This window comes from Xenia sp. Carnegie-2017, unplaced genomic scaffold, assembly GCF_021976095.1.
Source record: "Xenia sp. Carnegie-2017 unplaced genomic scaffold, XeniaSp_v1 HiC_scaffold_26, whole genome shotgun sequence".
Classification (NCBI taxonomy): Eukaryota; Metazoa; Cnidaria; class Anthozoa; order Malacalcyonacea; family Xeniidae; genus Xenia; species Xenia sp. Carnegie-2017.
This window is the reverse complement of record NW_025813489.1, coordinates 505,646-525,412: the sequence shown is the minus strand read 5'-3', so window position 1 is coordinate 525,412 and position 19,767 is coordinate 505,646. Positions and strand designations below refer to the sequence as shown.

Below are 19,767 nucleotides of genomic sequence, written 5' to 3'. Positions count from 1 at the left end.
TGAGCTCCTTAGTAGTGAATGTATTTTATAATGTTATATTCATATATATTTGTTTGTTCATCGGTACCCTCATTATCGTGCAAATGGATTTGTCTGGTTGTTTGGCTGTTCATGTGATCGATTGCGACTGGAATTTGTGCAGGCCCTTAGCTCAAATACTAATTTAAGTACTGATAAAGGTATACAAGATTGTTAAAAATGACTAATTGTAAATTTAAGCACTAACTTCTGGAATACTCTTTTAATAGTGTAAGCTATCCAAAATGCTTACATATATTGGCAATGGAAAGATTTTTGGAGACTTATGATAAAAATTTGGGAATAACCTCACAAGAATCAAGTTTTTTGAAGAGTATGCTATTGTTCTCAAAATGCAGAATAAAGTAAATGGTTTGAACTCGAGAGTATCGTGACATGTTTGTGGATGTAGGTCGTCCAGGTAGTTGAGTCTCGAGAAGGACTGTTTGTGTTGATGTTCAGATCAAAAATTTTTGAAGATGACTACCACTAAGGTTGTAGAAACGTCAGTCAACACCAACAATAACAGTCATTTTCAGGACTCTACTAACCTGGACGATCTAGATCCAGAAACATGTAATAATGCAGAATGGTGGTTATTTGGCTATATGAGAACAGTATGCTAATATCATGCCAACCTGTGAAAAAAGTAATTTTGCATAAAATTGATGGTATGTTTGTTTTTTTAATTTTTTAAGTTGTGGAAAAATCAGGAACATCTGACACAGTAGATCATTCATACTGTGGAATGTTTCCCTAAAGAGGTTTTTACTTGCAGTCATTGATTAAATTATAATATGTTCTACGATAGCTCCTTTCATGTTACAGGACTTGTTTAAAGCCGTTAGTGGTGGTCCCCACTGGATTGCTGTAAAAGCAGTCATTCGCGAATGGGGCGTGTGCACATTTACTTATTCTAAAGTAGCACTACCTCAAGCAGAGCTAAGATGTTCTAATTGTTCATCTTACCTCTGCATTCATGTTACAACTCTTGGGAAGGCGCTGGAAATCGTACAAGATGATGACGACTCGCAGCTAGCATATTTTAAGTTAGCTTTCGAAACCTCACCTGAAATGAGAAATTACTACGAGTTGGCAACTCGTAGTGAAAAATAAGTTAAATTATTTGAAATAGGTAAAGTAGTGTAGTAAATGGAAATAATATATATGTGTTTGTGTAATGGGTGGCCAAAAAACATGGAATCGTCATTTAAATTTCAATACTCATTTTTTCACACAGGTTGTGATGAGAATGATGCCAATCATTTTGCTAAGCTTCTGGCTATGAACTGGTCAAAGATATTCGTACCTAGTGCTTGTGGTACTTGCTCTTGTGGTGCTGCTTGGGATAAGTGTGATGTATCAGATGACTGGCTGGATGTGGAAGGCTGTCATGTGGCGTATCTTTATGATTTCCGCTGTGTGAATGGTTTGTAAACTGAATTATTTATTACTTTCTTTGTATTAGTGTCACGACTACAATCTTCTGTGAATTTTTAGTGTATTATCGACCGTGTTCTACATGCACAAACAAGAAGCGGTACGATGGTATGGAGAACAACGTCTTGTGGTTTGGATCATTTTCCATTTCGCATGCAGTCCTCAAAGATTATATAAGGCATTTTTTGGTTTCAAGGTACGTGTGATAGTCAGTTATCAAGTATGAAGTAAACATTTTTATCTACATATTTAATTATGAATTCATGAAAATATCTTTTCATCTATTAAATGGTTTAGCCTGCCCATGTATAAATATTACGTGACGTACGTCCAAAGACAAGTTATGTCAGGAAATTTGAATTTTTCTGGCATTATAACTTACACCAAGTTTCGTCTGGCAGTTACTGCAATGATTAGGTAACTTTTTTTTTATTTCAACCTGCACCAATTTTTTAGGTGAGTTACATGTATTTAAAAGTTTATTTGATCGGATATTCGTTTGTTTAAATTAACTTTTGTTGTAATGCTAAATATAAATGATAAAGTACGTATGCTACCAATATATATATATATATATATATATATCTGTAGCACTTACGTATGTTTAGCATTTGATCATTTCATTGGTGGTGAGTTTATGATAAGGGTGGGGAGTGTAGGTGCACAGAGGTGCTCCCACTTGTAGGTAATGGTCTACAAAGGGTACATAGAGAGGTACAAAAAATGAAAACACTATCCTACTTTTAATGTCCAAGAAAGTCTGAACATTTATTTACTATCATTTTACTTTCCTTATGAAGTGGCAACACTGAATAGATCAAATGGCATTCTTATTTATTTTGTTGACAAAAACAGGCAGTATTGTATCCGCTTTTAAGAATAACTATGTTAATTGGTTTTTAACCATAGATCTAAAAAATCCTTGCTGGATACAACACTGATTTTTTACGCTATTTAGATTACTTGACATTGACTTTGTTGACGCTTTTCATTGTAACATATGTGGAAAACATACGAAAAAAGTTGTTATGGACGGTACGGCACTTGGTATCCAAAAAACCTTCTTGCCTCGTAAGGTAGCTCCCCCAGAAGGCCCTACGATGGATGGAAGATAAGTGTTTTTTCTGGGTGTGTATTTTTTCATTGGCTAGCTGGACATGTGTTTTATTTTGGGGCGGATTTTTTCCAACACTAGGTTCGAAACGCAAAACTTCCTCAATCGGAAGAGGCAGAGAGAGTTGTTGAAGAAATTTATAAAGAACCAAATTACAGAAGACGAACTCGTGGAATTAACCTCGGAAGTATGAATGTTGTTAGTTGTTTATTGATGTACAATATACTAAGAACATGTTGTAGCTATTTTTACAGGCTATTTTACTATTGCTCGTTTATTTAGATTTCATCTCCTGGCCTAAAAGTGCTAATCGTATCCCTTAGAGAGGAACATTTTGGTGTCACGTTTCCAGAACCTTGCATAAGACTTCTCAAAGCACTTGCGTCAGATAAACCTGTTTGTGCAATTGTACCTGCTGTGAGAGAGGTGAAGGATTTTTTGATCAGAATTGTCAACGGAGCAAATCCAAAGGACAATCCATTGTCTGATTTACAACTTTTGCACGAACAGGTCCCCCTCTTGTTTTGTCTTTGCAATCATTTTGCAGAGCTGCCAAACCCCATACGTGTTTTGTGTGGGGAAATGGTCGCCAAAGCGTCCAGTCCCTTTACTGACCAAAACGGGTGTGAGCGTTTGCCCCACAACCTTCGTCAAGTTCAGTGTGATGGTCAGTTAGGTTTTTTTCCATCTTTGCCTTCTCTTGTTGAACGTGGGCACTATGTTCTTGACACAAAAAGAGCTGGTCATTTAGATGATTGTGCCAAAGGCGTTCGTTCAAAGAAGAAGCATGGGTCTTTAATTCCTGGGATATTCCTTATTTTATGTCCGCACGGTATGGCAAAGAAGCATTAATGTTCTTGATCATAGAATGACAGGAAAATTCATCCCGTAAACTCTCCTCATTGAAAAATTATGAGATTTTTTTATTGTTTTTTAGGTATTTATTACGGCTTTCAAGTGATGCCCGATCATGAATCACCCAATGTTCCTTTTACCATTTTAAGAACTCGATTTTCTGAAGGTAATTTGAAGTTTTAGAGGTATTTCTCATTCTTTTATGAGAATTGTGAAATTGTTAGCGTTTCGTTACTCCCAATTGTAAACAAATAAACTTATAATGTTTAGCTCCTGAACTAGTGATCTATGACAACGCGTGCAAACTACACGAGTACTGCCTTAACCGCAATCCGGCTTTTTTAAAAAAATCCAAATTCATCGTCGACAAGTTTCATTGGAGAAACCATTCTGGTATAAAACTCGTATTTTATTATGCTAAGTGTGTCGAAATTGAAACGACTCATATCTTTGACTCTTATAGGTTGCTCTGAGGGATATGATATTAATAGATATCCCATTTTAAAAACGCACAACAGCCAAGCTGCAGAGCAGTGTAACTCTGTATTGAAGCCAATTGCGTCAATGGTTTCATACATGGAATATGACAACTTTTTGCTATTTTCGAAATTGTATATTTGGTACAGAAACATGTTGCGCATAATAAAATGCAATCCTGGACGGGATGTTCCAGAGAGGGAAACGTTTCTTCCAATCAGCAATATTATCAAATAAGTAGTATTTGAAAACCAGTATTATTTAATTGGGAACCATGTTGAAACGAAATGCTAACACCTTGGAATAAACAAAAAAAGTCTAAGTAACAGTTGAAATATTCTTCTAAATTCATCATTTTTAAAGAAAATACGTCATATTTATGACATGTCTGCGTAACGTATAGCTGTAACATTTTGTCCTCAAACAGCTTCATATTTTTCGCATTTATAGCATAATGAGAAATTTTGGATATGAAAATGAATGAAATCAATTTTAAAATGTTGAAATCATAACTCGCACGATATTATAGCTTTTCAACGTCAATGGATAATGCTGGTACTCATTAGTTATTAAGTATATATATTTACTCCACGATTCTTGCACCTCATGACACAATCAGAGTTTATATGAAGAAGTAATTGAACAAATGTGCCGAGCATTGACCATTTATATAACGCCTGTTTTTCATTGTGTGTAAACAGGTCGACTGTTTGTTACAGGGACTGAAGAAGCTTTTTTAGCTGAGTACGTCTTCCCTCACTGTTTATATTTTCTATCGATGAGTTGATGCATCCCTAAAATATGATAAAATTATCTGTTATATGTCACATACTGGAATATGTTGCTTTTAAATTATTTGCGTATTTTGCGACAGCAAATGTCTACATAACAAAATACCTCCTTTATTATTACTCTTGCAAACTCTAACAAATATACGCCGCAATCGTGACCATTTTTTTGCCTTGCAACCTGAATGGTGATTAAATAACAACGTTTGTGACATATCCATACATTGACTTTATAGATCAATGTGTTTATGCTTGTCAAACAATTACTCGACTTACATCCGCATAAATAGGCTCTGAAATGCTTCCCATGTGGTCTGGCCATTGTTGCTCTTCTTTTATGTGTTGGAGATACCTTAACGTTAAAAAGCTGTTTATGAAGTTAGAAAACATGTCGGTACATATGAAAAGAGGCAACCTGTTAGTTCAGTATGTATAGAAATAACAACCTTCTTATGTTTGAAGCGACAGTTTTATTCTTCCAACCCATGCTGCACAACACGTATAAATGACTTGTCAAAACTTCAAAGACCACTAGCCACCAATGTGTCCTTTAAAATATATCATGTCTCAAGTATCTCATAGAATTGAACTATAGAAACTGATTTTCTTTGTAAAATTCTTACATGTCGCAGACTGGTATAAAAATCATTTTATATTGATACATGTTCTTAGGTGTGTATCTCCTCACTCCATGTAAGTTGCATCCCGAAAGATCTAATGGTCGCTTTGATCTGAAAAAATTGCAAATATTATAACATGTAATTATCTCTAGAATCTAGGGTGAAATCTTAACCGGACACTTACACGTGTCCTTTCATGAGTAGTTTCTGTTGGAAAAAACTAGAAAAGGCATAATATTGTTCCCCATTGTCTTTTCTTTCTGCCGTTTTGCAGTAATACCTATTGCATTCATGTAATTTAAGTTAGCTTGTAAAGTTTTTATTGCTTCCTTCTATATGTTAGATTTGAATCATTTCACATTACCTTAAAAAAAAGTCAATTATGGTATCACACAACCACTTGCTTTCATTTAATGTTTCGACATCACTCTTGTATATTACAATGCCATCAAAACAGTTCACTCTAAAAAGGCATTGATGCTACCTTTGTTGTTTTCCCTTTTGTCAAATATTTTCAATATATGAATGTCACCTTTCACTCTCTTCCCTGCATTCTTTCCTGTCAAATGAACAATTTCCAAAAAAATGAACAATTGCTAATTTTACGTAACAAATACCTCTTTATTAGGACTCTGACAATCCTGTAAACTGAGCGCACGATCCGTGATCTCGGGTAGTTGGACATCTGGTTCAGAGTTGAGGGTGGCAGGTATCATGCAGGCAAATCTCAAAGTGATATTAGAGATATCACTAATAACATTAAATAATGTTTAAAGATAGATATAATTTATCCTTTTTTAAATACTTCTAAAAATTGAAACTTTACGTACAAAAGTTTAGGCGTGATTATTAATTGAAGTTATTTAACTTATGAATAATTTTTTTAGAAAACGACGATTTATTGTTTTTTGATGATTGTCGCAAAATGAAGCTTACGATATCTGTTAATGATCCTTCAATATTTCAAGTACTTGGAACATCAGGTTTGTTGTTTACGTGGCGACTGATGATACTAATGTTATTTTTAAAGGGCATATGACTCCAAAATTTACTATTCTAATTATATTTTCGTTCAACAGAACTTTAAAAATGGCAGTGTATTTTGTTTAACTGTTTATGCATATCGTAGATATTGCGATATTAAAGTTTTTTTAATAACCGATTTACACAACTTTCCACGTCATTTTGCACAATGAGTTGGTACAAAGTTTCCAACATCCTTTAGTTTCAAGGCAACTTTTTGTCAAAATTATGAGGAAATTTTTATATCATTAACTCCTCACAATAAAAAAGAAGCTTCTGTTCGGTTAACAGCAAGTATACCTGCTCTGTCAAATTTTCATTATGAAATATGACGAAAAAACGTTTTTGTAAAGCGTCCATTACACAAACTACAGTATCTTGAGAGTGAAACGTGATGTGAATAAAGTTATGTTCAATGAAAATATAATCTAAATAGCACAATTTTCGAGTCGTACATTTTGAATGACTATTTATTTAAGATAAAGTAGATGATTTTCTAACTCCTGGAGATACATCAGTGTACCGTAACGCTTTTTAACGATCGTCTCAATATTACTATTGTTTCAATTTTCAATATGAAAATTTTAGCCCAACATAAGACTTTTAAAAAAGCAATCACAATAATAAAATATTAGGTTTTTTCATTAATAACGTTTCGTCTTTATAAGGACTTTATTTGAAGAGGGGGACACGTAACAGCTGAAAAGCTGACAAACCTGATGCCCTCTAACTAGATTACACAGGATTACAAAAAACTGATAATGAATAAATATATAAATAATTACAAAATTCTATGATAAAAATAGCAGGACATATTAAAAATATTCAGAAGGATAAAAATTTATTCATAAAAAATTAAAATTAGGTAGTGTGCTATTGCTTAATATTGTTTCAAAGTTGTCCAGGTTTTTATATGAGCTTATAAAATGCTTTTTCACAGCTGTTTTGAATAGATTTATACTAGGCTTTTTTTTGATATCATGGGGAAGGCTGCTCCATAACTTAACTGCGTCAACACTGAATGCCTTGCCACCATCGTTATTTCTTAGGTATTTGGGACACACTAAATTTAAATTGCCATGTCTCGTGGACCTATTGTGAACAGAACTGTTCGTCTTGAACAAATCTTTGATATAAATGGGAACATCGCATTTGAGGCTCTTAAAGATCATGGCACATTTGTTTAGTTTTATTTCGTCAAAAAAAGGCAACCAGCCTAGTTTACTAAAGTTTACAACACTTCTAGAATAAGGGTCTACTCCAAGAATTACTCGGGCAGCCCTTTTTTGTAACCTTAGGAGACAGTGGAGTTCTTTAACGTCGCAGGTATTCCAAACCATGCTCCCGTACATAAGGACGGGTTTAATCAAGGCGTTATAGTATAAAAGTCTTTCTTTTATTGGAAGGTATCTCTTTATCTTTTTTAATAAACCAATACGCTGAGAAAGCTTGGCCTTCAGGTTAGAAATGTGGTCACTAAATGTAAGATCTTGATCGAGTGTTACTCCAAGCAATTTATAAGAGGTTACTTGTTCTATTTCGGCCCCATCAAGGGTCACTGACAGGTGATTGCCATCAACTAATGATGAATGTAGCCTCTTTCCAGTGATAAGTAATGCTTTTGTTTTAACAGGGTTTAGGACCATCCCATTTTTGCTAGACCATTTACTTAATTTATCCATGTATTCTTGAAGACGTCGTTCCAATTCCAGAGGTGCATTAACGATATTAGCGCTGGCTTTAAATGTGGTGTCATCCGCGTAAGCATGAATAGTTGAGTCCGATCCAACAGCTTCGGGAAGATCATTGACGAAAATTAAAAAAAGTAGAGGTCCTAATATGCTACCTTGAGGAACTCCATTGGTTAGCATAAGTTGTGACGAAGTCGAGTTATTTACAGTGACACACTGTTTGCGATTGAGTAGATAGCTCTGCAATAGCTTTACAACATTATCTGGAAATCCATATGATCTTAACTTTACTAGGAGAATGTCATGATTGATCAAGTCGAATGCCTTGCTATAGTCCACAAAAACTAAGCCGCTGACATTGTTTTTATCAAGGTCAAGAAGGACTTGGTCCAGAAGAAACAACAAAGCAGTATCCGTGGAGTGGTTTTTACGGAACCCTGATTGGAAGCGGTATAAAAGTGCGTTTTCTGTTAAGTAGGTGTTCATTGCATTGAGGATGTGTCTTTCAAAGACTTTAGAAAGAATAGGCAAAATGCTAATAGGACGATAGTTTTGAATATCTTGCTTGTTTCCTTGATTCTTGAATAGTGGTTTAACCTTTGCTATTTTCCATTGTGAGGGAAATGTACAAGTTTCAATACAGTGATTTATAATTTTAGCTATGGAGCATGATATTTCAGGAGCTGCAATCCTTAGAACTCTGACACCAAGCCCATCAATTCCCGTGGCTTTGTGTGTAGGTATACTTAGAAGATAATCGTTAAACCTCACAAGGAGTTATTTGCGGAATAAGATTCTCAATTTGACAGTTAGATTTGTCTGGTGGACCAGGAAGAGCATCATAATGAAGTATAGGTGTCGCTTTTATAAGACGTTTATATACATCAGCGAAGAAGCGGTTAAAGCGTTCAGGGATTGAATGGTCATTCTTTATCAGGTTGTTGTTTTCGTCAGCAATAGGGACGGAGTCGTCATTATTCCTTGTATCTTTAGATAGGTCTTTAATTAAAGACCAAAGTTTCTTTGGACATTTTTGATTTTTACTGAACTGAGATTTAAAGTACTGTTCCTTCGCATTTCTTAGTTTCCTCGTCACTTTGTTTTTAATCAGTTTAAAAGCAGACCAATCGTGTTCATTTTGTGTTCTCCTGGCCCTTTTTAGAAGATTATCGCGTTTATTTATTTCGTTGTATAGATCATTAGTGAACCATTTCGGCTGATTGATTTTCTTAACACTCTTGAACTTTAAAGGTGCGTGATTATCAAGAATGTCATTAAAGATTTTGTACCAAGATTCAACAATGCTATCGGCATCTCGAAAAACAAAGGAGATATCCCAAGGGGCTTCTCTTAAGTCTCGCAGAAAGCACTCTTTGTTGATTTTGTCGATATTTCTGTATTTGATTTTGGAATGTTGTTTACGTTGTGCATCCATGGTTTTGTAGCACCTCAAGATAGTGACCGGCAGGTGATCGGAAAGTCCAGATTTACCTATGGCTACTTCTCTAATTCTAGCAGGATGACTAGAATAAATATGGTCTAAGCACGCATCAGAGGCAGGTCTTGTTACTCTATTTACCATCTGCGTTAATCCAAGACTGTTCAGTGCCTTTGCGAGACAATGTTTTGAATAACAGTTGAAATCAATATAATCTAAATTGAAGTCTCCCAGAATAATCAATTCATTGTTTTGGAGATGGGCATTTTCAATATTTTTACCCAAACTCTCATTATAATCTTTGTTGGCTGAAGGTGGACGGTAAACACCAGATATCAAAATCGGTCTCTTTGATTTATGAGGACAAATTTGAAGCCAAAGAGTTTCAAGATCATCCAGTTCCAAATCTCTTCGACGTGAAGCCATAACTTTATCATTTACATGCGCAATTATTCCGCCACCTTTCTTCCCGATTCGATCTTTTCTGTGTAATGTGTAGCCGGGTATCATGTAATAGCTGTCTGGAATTTTACTAGATCCGAACGTCTCAGTGAGAATTAAGACGTCGAGTTTAGCAGCACTGTTGTTGTTCGAAGTGAGCATTAGAGATATTTCTTCCAATTTGGTGTCAGTCAGTCTTTGGATGTTCCAGTGGCAGACTGATAAGCCTCTGAAGCCTACAGGAGGTTGAAGGTTATTAGGTCCTGGATTGACAGCGATATCGCCAGATAGAAGAATACACAGACAAAATTGGCCAAGTTTGACGAACCGCAACAACGCCTGTAGCTTCAAATTCAAATCGCAAGGTGTGCATTTCGAAGGCTTTGACTTACAGCCGAACGTAGGTGCAGCAGATATTTCCTTCCCAATGAAGAATCTGACTGTAGAGCGATCGAATTCAGGTGTAATTGAAGTAAATTGGCCAAGTAAAACGCTGATAAAAGTCAATTGAAGCACGACTGCAAAAACACGTCTGTACGCCATGACTAATTTCAATGATCTTTAACTTAAGACATCTTTAGATTATATGAGATAAATTATATACGTAAGGTTTTAAATACAAGCATATATTACAGGTTGTTAAATTACATGTGAGGGAAGTAGGAAGTTTAGATGACGGAATTAAGGGAGAATGGCGGTATATTAAAGAAGGTGAAGGGGGATTGAGTTGCCTTGGGTGTTAAGAGAGGGTTTAAGTTTGGATATAAAAAGGCTTTCATGAATCATAAGATCATAATTGTGGGAGTAGGAAGAGAGAATTGAGAAGTCATTAAAATTAGCAGAGTGAGATGTATTTCTTATATGGAAAGAACTGCAGATGGTGGTGGACATAAGGAAGGTTTCTCTGTTAATGGAGAGATTCCCAAGTGTTCCGATATTCTGGTGTGTAAATGACGCGTGGTTTGACCCACATACGATGCAAAGCAGCATCGACACCTAAATAAGTATACAATACCAGATCTCAGGAGCTTGGGAACCCTATCTTTAAAAGGAAAGAAAGAGGAGAGACGCCTGGAAGAACGAAAAACAAAGCGAACGTTGATATGAGGAAAGGCAGCATTGCAGAGTCGAGTGATTTGAGTGCGAATCTAAAGACAGTGTATGTCATTGAATCGGAGACAGAAGTACATGATTTTCTTAGGAGCATTATCTTACTTCTGTCTACACTTTCACTGGCGTCATTTACACACCAGGATATAGGAACACTTGGGAATCTCTCCCTTAACAGAGAAACCTTCCTTATGTCCACAACCATCTGCAGTTCTTTCCATATAAGAAATACATCTCACTCTGCCGATTTTAATGACTTCTCAATTCTCTCTTCCTCTTTCCTAATGTAATTTAACACCTTGTAGTATATGCTCGTATTTAAAACCTTATGTATATAATTTATCTCATATAATCTGAAGATGTCTTAAATTAAAGACGAAACGTTATTAATAAAAAAACCTTTTATTTATTATTGTGATGGCTTTTTTAAAAGTCTTATGTTGGGCTATTATGTTCATATTGAAAATTCGCTTTCCGCCTGGCAAATCTCTGCCCAGGATTTTAATGTTTAAATGTTTATTTTGGATGAGTTTGATGATATTTTTACTCCTGGTTGTACATCAGCGTGCCTCAAAGCTTTGCGTCAACGATATGTCATTGTCACAGCTGGATATCAATATTAAAATATTAATATTAAAGCAACTGTTACAGTAGCTGCGAACTTAGTACTTAAAGTAAGGAAAATTCATCTACTTTTCTCTAACATTTTATTTACTGTTTCGTTTTACTGTCAAATTTCAATCCCCTAAATGAGAAATCTCACACCATTATTGTCACGTTATAAATGTATTATCTTCTATGCTCTCGATTCTGTTGACATTGCTGTTGTCACCCTTGGTTCAGCAAAAAACTTTATCATACAAGGTGGACCTCAACCATGGGTTCATGATAGATCAAAACATTATGAGAAAGGTACGTAACCACGTCATTTATGGTTTCATATCAGATCTACACATTATGAGAAAGTTAATCACATCCATTGTATTACTTTAGTAACTAATTATAATATATTTTGTACTTCACTGAACTCTGAGAAGTTAGCTCTGATCTCAATAAGAGCTGATGTGATACCACAAAATCCGTTCGGTGAACAAAGCTCTCTACATTATTATCACGTGACTTGTAAGGAGCTCGGGGAACAAAATATTGTGGTTAAAATTGGCAATAATCCATCAGAAACTAATAACTATCCAGCGAGCTCTAATATCACTTTGAGATTTGCCTGCATGATACCTGCCACCCTCAACTCTGAACCAGATGTCCAACTACTCGAGATCACGGATCGTACGTTCAGTTTACAGGATTGTCAGAGTCCTTATAAAGAGGTATTTGTTACGTATAATTAGTAATTGTTCATTTGTTTGGTATCTCTAGAGAAACATAAATGTCTTTGTAACTTTTAATGAAAATATTTTTTTCTGTATACATAAATGAGGAGAACGAAAATTGTCATGTTAAGGATGTGTCAAATATAGATTTAATAAAATACAAATATGTTTGCAATGTATTGACTATACCGCAGCATTATCTATTTACTGCATGTTCTATTATTGAATTCATTATTCATGTATCTACAATCACCATCTTTGTTATATTTAGTTCGACGTACGAAGTCCTCAAGATTTGAAACTTCGTATTTCATTGAGAGACAATAAAAATCATTTGTTTGATAAATTTACGTCACTTAAAAATATTTCGACAAGCAGCAGCTATGATATGGCTTCATCTGATCGCAGTAATGAAACTGACACTGAAATGACCTATGAAGAAGATATGTTTGGGCCGTACATGAAAATGATTTGTAAGTGATAAACATTCGTGTGATGTTTAAATTATGCGAATATTAAACAACATGAACATAATATATTTTATGAATAATTAATGTCATTAAGTATTACCAAGAAAAATACCAGATAAATTCACCAGCAAATTAATATGAATTACTAAATTTTGCGATTCAATTCTGCAATCCAGCTAATCTTACGACGGTTTTTCCTTCTGTATTACTGAATTTTTTATTATTATTGGAATTATTGAAATTAGTGGAAATGACGATCTTTTTCAAAACAATTTAAGCCAATAGTACGAAACTTCCATTGTTCACAACGAACATCACAAAGGTCGAAATTGAAAACGAGTCTCGCAAGGGAAAGATTCTCTGTAACGTGCTCAGTGTTGAGGACAACGACTACTGGTTCACACGAGAAGGGAAACGCATAACGAATAGAGAAATATATCGTTACCAGAAGAATATATATCTGAGAATAAAAAAGATCACATGGCTGACGCTAGGTGAATACGTTTGCTGGGCAAGAAACAAGGCGGGAGAAGTGAGCAGAATAATAAACGTTGTTGTCGTGGGTAAGTGTTTAAATGCCTTCGATCCTTGATCACGACAATGCTATACCTTCAACTTTCTTTTGATTTGTATTTTCTGGTTTTCTTTTTGACAAAGTTCTGGCAAAGACTTGTAGTTTGTGCTTTCCTATTGTCCTATTATGTTTATTTTTTTCAGACTCACGTGTAGACAAGATCACTAAAGGTAAGTGCCAAAAAGGGCACTCCTATAATATCGAGTATTCAGAATCTGGAGTGGCTATCATAACGACATACCTCTTTTTTGTGGACATTCATTGCTCTCTCTAAATATTCATAGATTTTGCACCCGTTTTTCTATTTCCGCATTTGATAAAAAAGAAACACAAGTACTTTCCTGTTGGAAAACGGTTTTCAATGAACTGTGAAGCTAATGGACGACCTTCACCAAAGGTGCAATGGTACAAAAACGGTCAACTTATGTCGTAGATGCCGGATGGAAAAAACCCTCTAGCGAACGATACACAAGTATTAATATTTCACGATGTAAATCCAAAGACGACGGATCTTACCGTTGTTTTTATGGAACAGAGTGGGAAATATCTCAACAACATACACAGTACTAGCAAAGGTAGTTACTCAAAAACGTTCGTTTTATGCTTTTCCTTTCAGATAGGCCGTGACCATGAAACCAAATTGTTTTGTTTCGTGATACACATCTGAGAAATGGAAAATTTTTACAATTTTGTACTTTTCCTCTTAGCATACACCCATAAAAAAATTCCCAAGAAAACTATGCGCCCAAACTCGAATAATTGCTTTTCAAATCTTTAAAATTGCTGGTTGATCTTTGGACGCCATCTTCGATTTTTGAATTGTGATTGATGGAATTTAGTGAAATTCACTCTCCTCAGTCCTTCTATAAATAATTACAGCCTGAAATTGCAAAATTTGGGGGTACTTTGGGCAGCATGCAGGATAGCACACTTTCTTTAGTGACCATTATACAAAATAAAGGCGCATGAGTTTATTTGAATGCTAAATTTCTGGGTTGAATTACTTTCTAAGTTACTGATAGAAATTAAATCTTGCAGATAACATCAACAAGGCATTTTTCACGTTTCTTAATTTATGTAGTAAAATGGACCTGTTTTTTACACTCTTTTTCGAATATTAATTGACTTATTTATAAAGCATATAACATCGGTATCTAGAGACTTTCGCGAATAAAATTGCTATGTCAAATGCTTTAAGATATATCAATTCTTTCTTTAATTTTCTTCCTATTTTTTTAAAAATCGCTTACAAAAAGCATGCTAAAATCGATTTTTCAGAAGTCTTCATAACAAAGCCTCTAATTACGCATATGAAGAACATCACTGCATAAGAAGGTGACAACGTGAAGGCAACTTGTAAAGCTTTTAGCGATAGTCTGCTGCACTTTCAGTGGGCTGTCGTCGAAGGAGAAAATGCAACTGTACGTGTCCTGGATCCCAACTTGAGCGAAGACGAATGTATATGGAAAGGTGGAGATGAACGATATCATGGTGTGCATATTCTCTTCATTAACGTAACCAGAAAAGACGAATGGTGCTATTATTGTGTCGTTGGCGATAACCTGGGTTATGATAAAACAAGATTCTACCTCCACGTTTTACCAAGACCCATGACGCCAGTCTCCATGTCAGGTGAGTGCGTTTTTATGTTTTATTTTTCGCTCATATAAAACCATTGGCGCAGTTTCGCAACCATTGCATGAGCTTATTGTCTAGTCCAGGGGTCTCGAAACTACGGCCCGCGGGCCAGATGCGGCCTCTAAATCCGGCCCGCAGAGACACTTAAGAAGCCAATTTCACCACTCACATTGAGAAAACTGAACAGACTAATAGTTATTTTGTTATGATACTACTCTTGGTTGAAATTTAACCTTCAAATTTTGAATAAATATTTTCTTAACTAATAAAGCTTGTGTAATGTACTTCGTTTTATTAAAATATTCGCTCTTTAACCTGCGGTATACGGTTTGTCGGCCCTCAACATGCTGAATGAAAGTTCATGTGGCCCTCTGGCTGTAAAGTTTGGAGATCCCTGGTCTAGTCGAATGGTTTCATTAGTTTTATTTCGACTGTTAATCAAGTGACTAGCTGAATTTAACTGCGATATGGATAAATCCATTTGTTTTTTTAAAAATTCGCAGCGAGCAGAATCCTAGCTTTTCCTGTAATCTGAGTGGCTGTAGCAGCCATCGGGATTTTGCGATATTTGATCGCGGTCCGAAATTTTACGATATCTGACTGCTGTCCGGAATCCTCTTGCTAATACTTGAGCGAAGACTTTTTCTGTTTTGTTTGGTTTTGTTTTACTCCGAAAGGAAATTATCAGCCATCTTTTGATTATAATAATCTATTTTAGGTGAATTTTGAGTTTCCTCAAGTAAAATGAAGAGCAAAGTTTTCATTGTTTATTTTAGCAAAAATATATACGTTATTTAGATTTGCTCGGATGGAAAAATATTTCCCCTCGGTCTCAGAAATATCTCTCAGCCTGCGGCCACGGGTTTTTTTGAGACCTCGGGAAAATATTTTTCCATCCGAACCTCCCAGCCGGTAAATAACATATAATTATATCTAACACTCTGACACCAATCAACGCATTGTATGTTTTCACAAGGAGCAACAAAACTCTGAAAAACTACAATGATTTTACGAATAGCGAAAAACTTTTCCACGTTGTCTGGGCAACTGCTATTTTAGAGATTTTACTTTATTTGAAATTTTAAGAGCAATGGATTTTAATCTCACTTCCACGATTATTTCCATAAAAGGTGTTATCATTGACGCGTGATCTACATATGACACGTGATTTTCTGACAAAGACTGTTTGACTGTAGCTATTTTCAAAAACAAGGTTTGCAACTATTTGTTTACACACATTTCTTTTTACAGCAAACCAGACTTTTTCCAGCACCATCAGCATGCTCCAGCAACAACCAGTTGAGAAGGACGAATCAGTTCAGAGTTCAAGAATTTCCCTTTACATTGTTGTATCCGTGGCTACCATCGTTCGTGTCATAGGCTCAATTATTGCCTACTTATTAATATTCAAATGCAAGAAACACAAGAAACGCGTGTTTAGCGTTGCCGGCTATCGCCCTCGAAATTATCCACGAAAGGGGAGAGACCTGCTGAGCTCTACTTCATCATCTGTGTCGACTAGCTCGACGAATCCGCTGTTGAACAATCAGCGTTTTCGAAGACATGACTCGGCTTTGTCAGACGTAAGTGTCATTCCTGATGATTTTGAAAGTCTACTGAATGTTGAGAATACCTACCAGCTACATGCTTCGTTGATTTACTTTCATTAAATTCTCAGGACCGCTACTGGTGGTTGTCGAATACGCACCTTTCGGCAATTTACGAGAATATCTTCGTGAAAGAAGACTTGACCGAAACGGAGAGACCATTCCAATAGAAGGAGAAGAAAAGTTGTGCTTTAGGGATTTCGTCTCCTTCAGTTATCAAATTGCTCGTGGAATGTAATATTTGTCAGGAAGAAAGGTAGCTTTAGATTGAACTATATCACTGTACAGCTATATAAGCATTGGTGTGATGATTTATCCTTACACCACCAATAGTTTTGTAGTGTATTCATCGCGATCTTGCTGCCAGGAATATTTTAGTTGGTGAAGATAGAGTAATGAAAATTGCAGACTTTGGTTTAGCTCGCGACATTCATCAGATTGACTATTACCGCAAAACAACTGACGTATGTATTCTGTGAAATTGTGCCATTAATCCTGATAAATAATTTTTAAGAATATGAAAACATTTTTTGTCTTCATGGATTTTATTGTTTTCGTAAAGAAACTTCCTTGTATATGTATATTATAGTAAATTTTCTATTTTTGTGCCTGAACTTCGAGTGGAAATATTTTTGTTTGATTGTATTATAAGACATTTATAATTACTTTGAACTTAACACTTTTTGTACTGCAGAGGAATTTCTTGTAAGTTATTTCTTAAAGTTTTCACACGGAATATCAATGAATGGAAAATGGCGATTTTGATGGAATAAAAGTGTAGAGTAAGGCAGCGTGCTAAAACGTTTATGCATGTTTTACAACAGTGAAATGAACATGAGCGAAAAGACTTTAGTTTCTCTTACTAAAATGTTTACAAGAACAAAGACATCGTGGAATTTTTATTCAATTCTTCATTTGTTCTTCTTTGAGTTAAATATTTTTTAAGTTTACGTTTATGCGGATGCTTATGTCATGTCCTTTAGAAATCAGCCAATAGTGAAATATTAATGCCTGATGATATTGTTGTGCAGATTTCACTGTTACAATTTACGTTAATATGCCAAAAACAATAACTTGAATGCTAGTTGCAACATACATATATAGTTTATAACCAAATGAAATGAGATTCACTTTCTCACGTAGAAATTGACGTATGAAAAATATCTGTAGTCGCAGCCTAATGACAGAGCATGAGAAAATACAACAATAGATTAAATGCTAAATATATGTTCTACTTCATAGATCATACACTCATGCTTTGGCGAACGAGCTTACAGTTCACCGTTTTCAAATTATTTCTGTATGAAAACATGAACACTGCTAAAAGTAGATACCTTGTTCTAGCTGCGTGTGCGGAAGCTATGGTGTTGTGAAAAGTAATATTTCACGGAATTCAAAAATACGAGTTGGTCGATATTTACAACTTGCCGGCAGGATTGAGAAATTTTTTTCATGTATATTATTAATAAGTAATAGCATGGTTTCTCGTGCAATTTGGGAAAAACAGGCACTCGTCCTTCAGACTCGTGCAATTTCGATAGTCTTTGAAAAACTCACTCGTGCATGTTTTCCCCGAATTGCACTCGAAATCATGCTATGACATATACGAATCATACCTGAGTGGCAAATCGAAGTGAACATAGGGTTTCCTGGAAAGAGTCCTCGCGAGGAGAAACATTCACGAACATCAAACTGAAATATGAATGTATTATTTACATACACTAATTATCACAACTAACACATGTTAATACTTCATGTCATCTACAATGACGTGTGTGCATTGATGAAAATCTGATACACATATATTCAGTAATACCAACCTTTTACTGTTACCACCAAGAGAGTTTTGCAACAAATGAGTTAATTTCGAGGTTCTATAAGGCACGTGACTAGCCTAAAATGTATTATAATTTATTTGACTATCATCTCTCTACACAGTATAGCTACGTATGATTGAGTAAATTTAAAAACAGACGCAAACATTTATTTTCTGGAATAAATAATCTAAACATGCAACTTTTTATTGTTGGAATTGCAAAGAACGGTCTATTGTTGCAGATGTGTATATTTTTCTTATATTTATGTAATGTTTAAAAATCGCATTGTGCACAGCGTTAATCAATAAAATACAAAAATCATATCTCCTGTCAATGAATTAAAGTTCATCCATCATAAGGTAAGTATATGCTTACCTTCTTAGCCAAGAAGTTGAAGACTATACCCAAATGTGTGAGGCTCTAGTTTATGTGTATAGCTTTCTTAAGTCTTAATCCTGTTGATCCGGATTGACTTATTCTTTCAGAACCCACCAGATCAACCAAACTCAATACCCCTGAAAAAATTTAGCTCATCGTCATCGCAAAACAATAGATAACAATTTTGCAGATTCTTTTGCTACTGAATATATAATAAATATCGAGGAGACGTTTACAGCCACGGCGCCAAAGAGTGTGGGGACTAGAGCACACACCACCCCCACCCCACTTTTTCCCCAGATAAAGTTTTTGCTAACATTTATACATTTTAGCTAAATTAAAGGCAAGGTAAGACGTAGTATATTTAGTTAATATATGTCTTAAGCCTGTTTTCCAATAGCTACGTGTCGTAACGTATCGTAGCAAAACGTAACAGGGCGCATGCTATGATAGGTTACGACACGTGCCTAGTGGAAAACAGGCTTTAACCAACCCCCCTCCAGATTTGATTTCGTTGCGCAGTCCCTGTTTCACCGCGTGGAAACGTGTTAAAGCAGAATAAAAGCTGGACTAATCATATAGAACTAAGTCGATAGTCAACATCCATATTCTAATATGACGAACTATTTCAAAAATTCTTAAACTGAAAACAAAAACATAAATATGCATAATCCTGCCTTGACTTAGTTCCCCAGTAATCTCATTACTCCCGAGGAGTTTTAGTTGAAAGACAGAGTGACTTCTCGACGAGCGATCGTTACAGTTTGTATCGGCCACAGAACGATTTTCGTAAGCCTTTCGAAGTAAACTGGACACCTAGAGTATGAAAATTTTACAATATAGATAAAAAATAACAATAAACAAAAGCAAAACGTGAGTGAGACCACACTCATTGTAATCATGTTTCTTAAAGAGTAAATATGCCATGACAAGCTCACTT

The 19,767-nt window shown here is 35.3% G+C and overlaps 3 protein-coding genes and 1 long non-coding RNA gene across 8 annotated transcripts; 3 read left to right on the top strand and 1 right to left on the bottom strand.

Annotated features, from left to right (window-relative positions):
- Window positions 1-5: 5 nt before the first annotated feature.
- Window positions 6-4,914, top strand: LOC124453876. 4 transcript variants are annotated; one of them, XM_047004716.1, is made up of 13 exons: window positions 6-179; window positions 249-352; window positions 717-782; window positions 847-1,153; window positions 1,259-1,447; window positions 1,519-1,654; window positions 1,756-1,875; window positions 2,417-2,569; window positions 2,651-2,759; window positions 2,855-3,404; window positions 3,510-3,593; window positions 3,698-3,820; window positions 3,891-4,914. In XM_047004716.1, the coding sequence occupies exons 5-13, from the start codon at window positions 1,303-1,305 to the stop codon at window positions 4,139-4,141; spliced, it is 1,671 nt and encodes a 556-aa protein (XP_046860672.1). In that variant the 5' UTR covers window positions 6-179; window positions 249-352; window positions 717-782; window positions 847-1,153; window positions 1,259-1,302; the 3' UTR covers window positions 4,142-4,914. The 4 variants fall into 4 exon arrangements, with proteins under 4 accessions (XP_046860672.1, XP_046860670.1, XP_046860671.1 ...); XM_047004714.1 differs by having other exon boundaries at window positions 249-383; XM_047004715.1 differs by having other exon boundaries at window positions 249-383; window positions 717-1,153.
- A 7,719-nt stretch (window positions 4,915-12,633) lies between these two features.
- Window positions 12,634-13,882, top strand: LOC124453848 (fibroblast growth factor receptor 1-A-like). The gene is made up of 4 exons (XM_047004690.1): window positions 12,634-12,816; window positions 13,092-13,376; window positions 13,531-13,557; window positions 13,672-13,882. Exons 1-4 carry the CDS (start codon window positions 12,732-12,734, stop codon window positions 13,818-13,820), a joined length of 546 nt encoding a protein of 181 aa, XP_046860646.1. The 5' UTR covers window positions 12,634-12,731; the 3' UTR covers window positions 13,821-13,882.
- Window positions 13,883-13,993: 111 nt separating this feature from the next.
- Window positions 13,994-17,297, top strand: LOC124453850. Of its 2 annotated transcripts, none has more exons than XM_047004693.1 (4): window positions 13,994-15,019; window positions 16,277-16,608; window positions 16,704-16,888; window positions 16,974-17,297. In XM_047004693.1, the coding sequence occupies exons 1-3, from the start codon at window positions 14,998-15,000 to the stop codon at window positions 16,800-16,802; spliced, it is 453 nt and encodes a 150-aa protein (XP_046860649.1). In that variant the 5' UTR covers window positions 13,994-14,997; the 3' UTR covers window positions 16,803-16,888; window positions 16,974-17,297. The 2 variants fall into 2 exon arrangements, with proteins under 2 accessions (XP_046860649.1, XP_046860650.1); XM_047004694.1 differs by having other exon boundaries at window positions 16,966-17,297.
- Window positions 17,298-18,247: 950 nt separating this feature from the next.
- LOC124453851 lies at window positions 18,248-18,888 on the bottom strand. Its single transcript, XR_006951225.1, has 3 exons — window positions 18,825-18,888; window positions 18,453-18,526; window positions 18,248-18,324 (listed from the first exon to the last, which is right to left on the bottom strand). It is a non-coding gene; the product is annotated as an uncharacterized LOC124453851 (long non-coding RNA).
- Window positions 18,889-19,767: the final 879 nt, after the last annotated feature.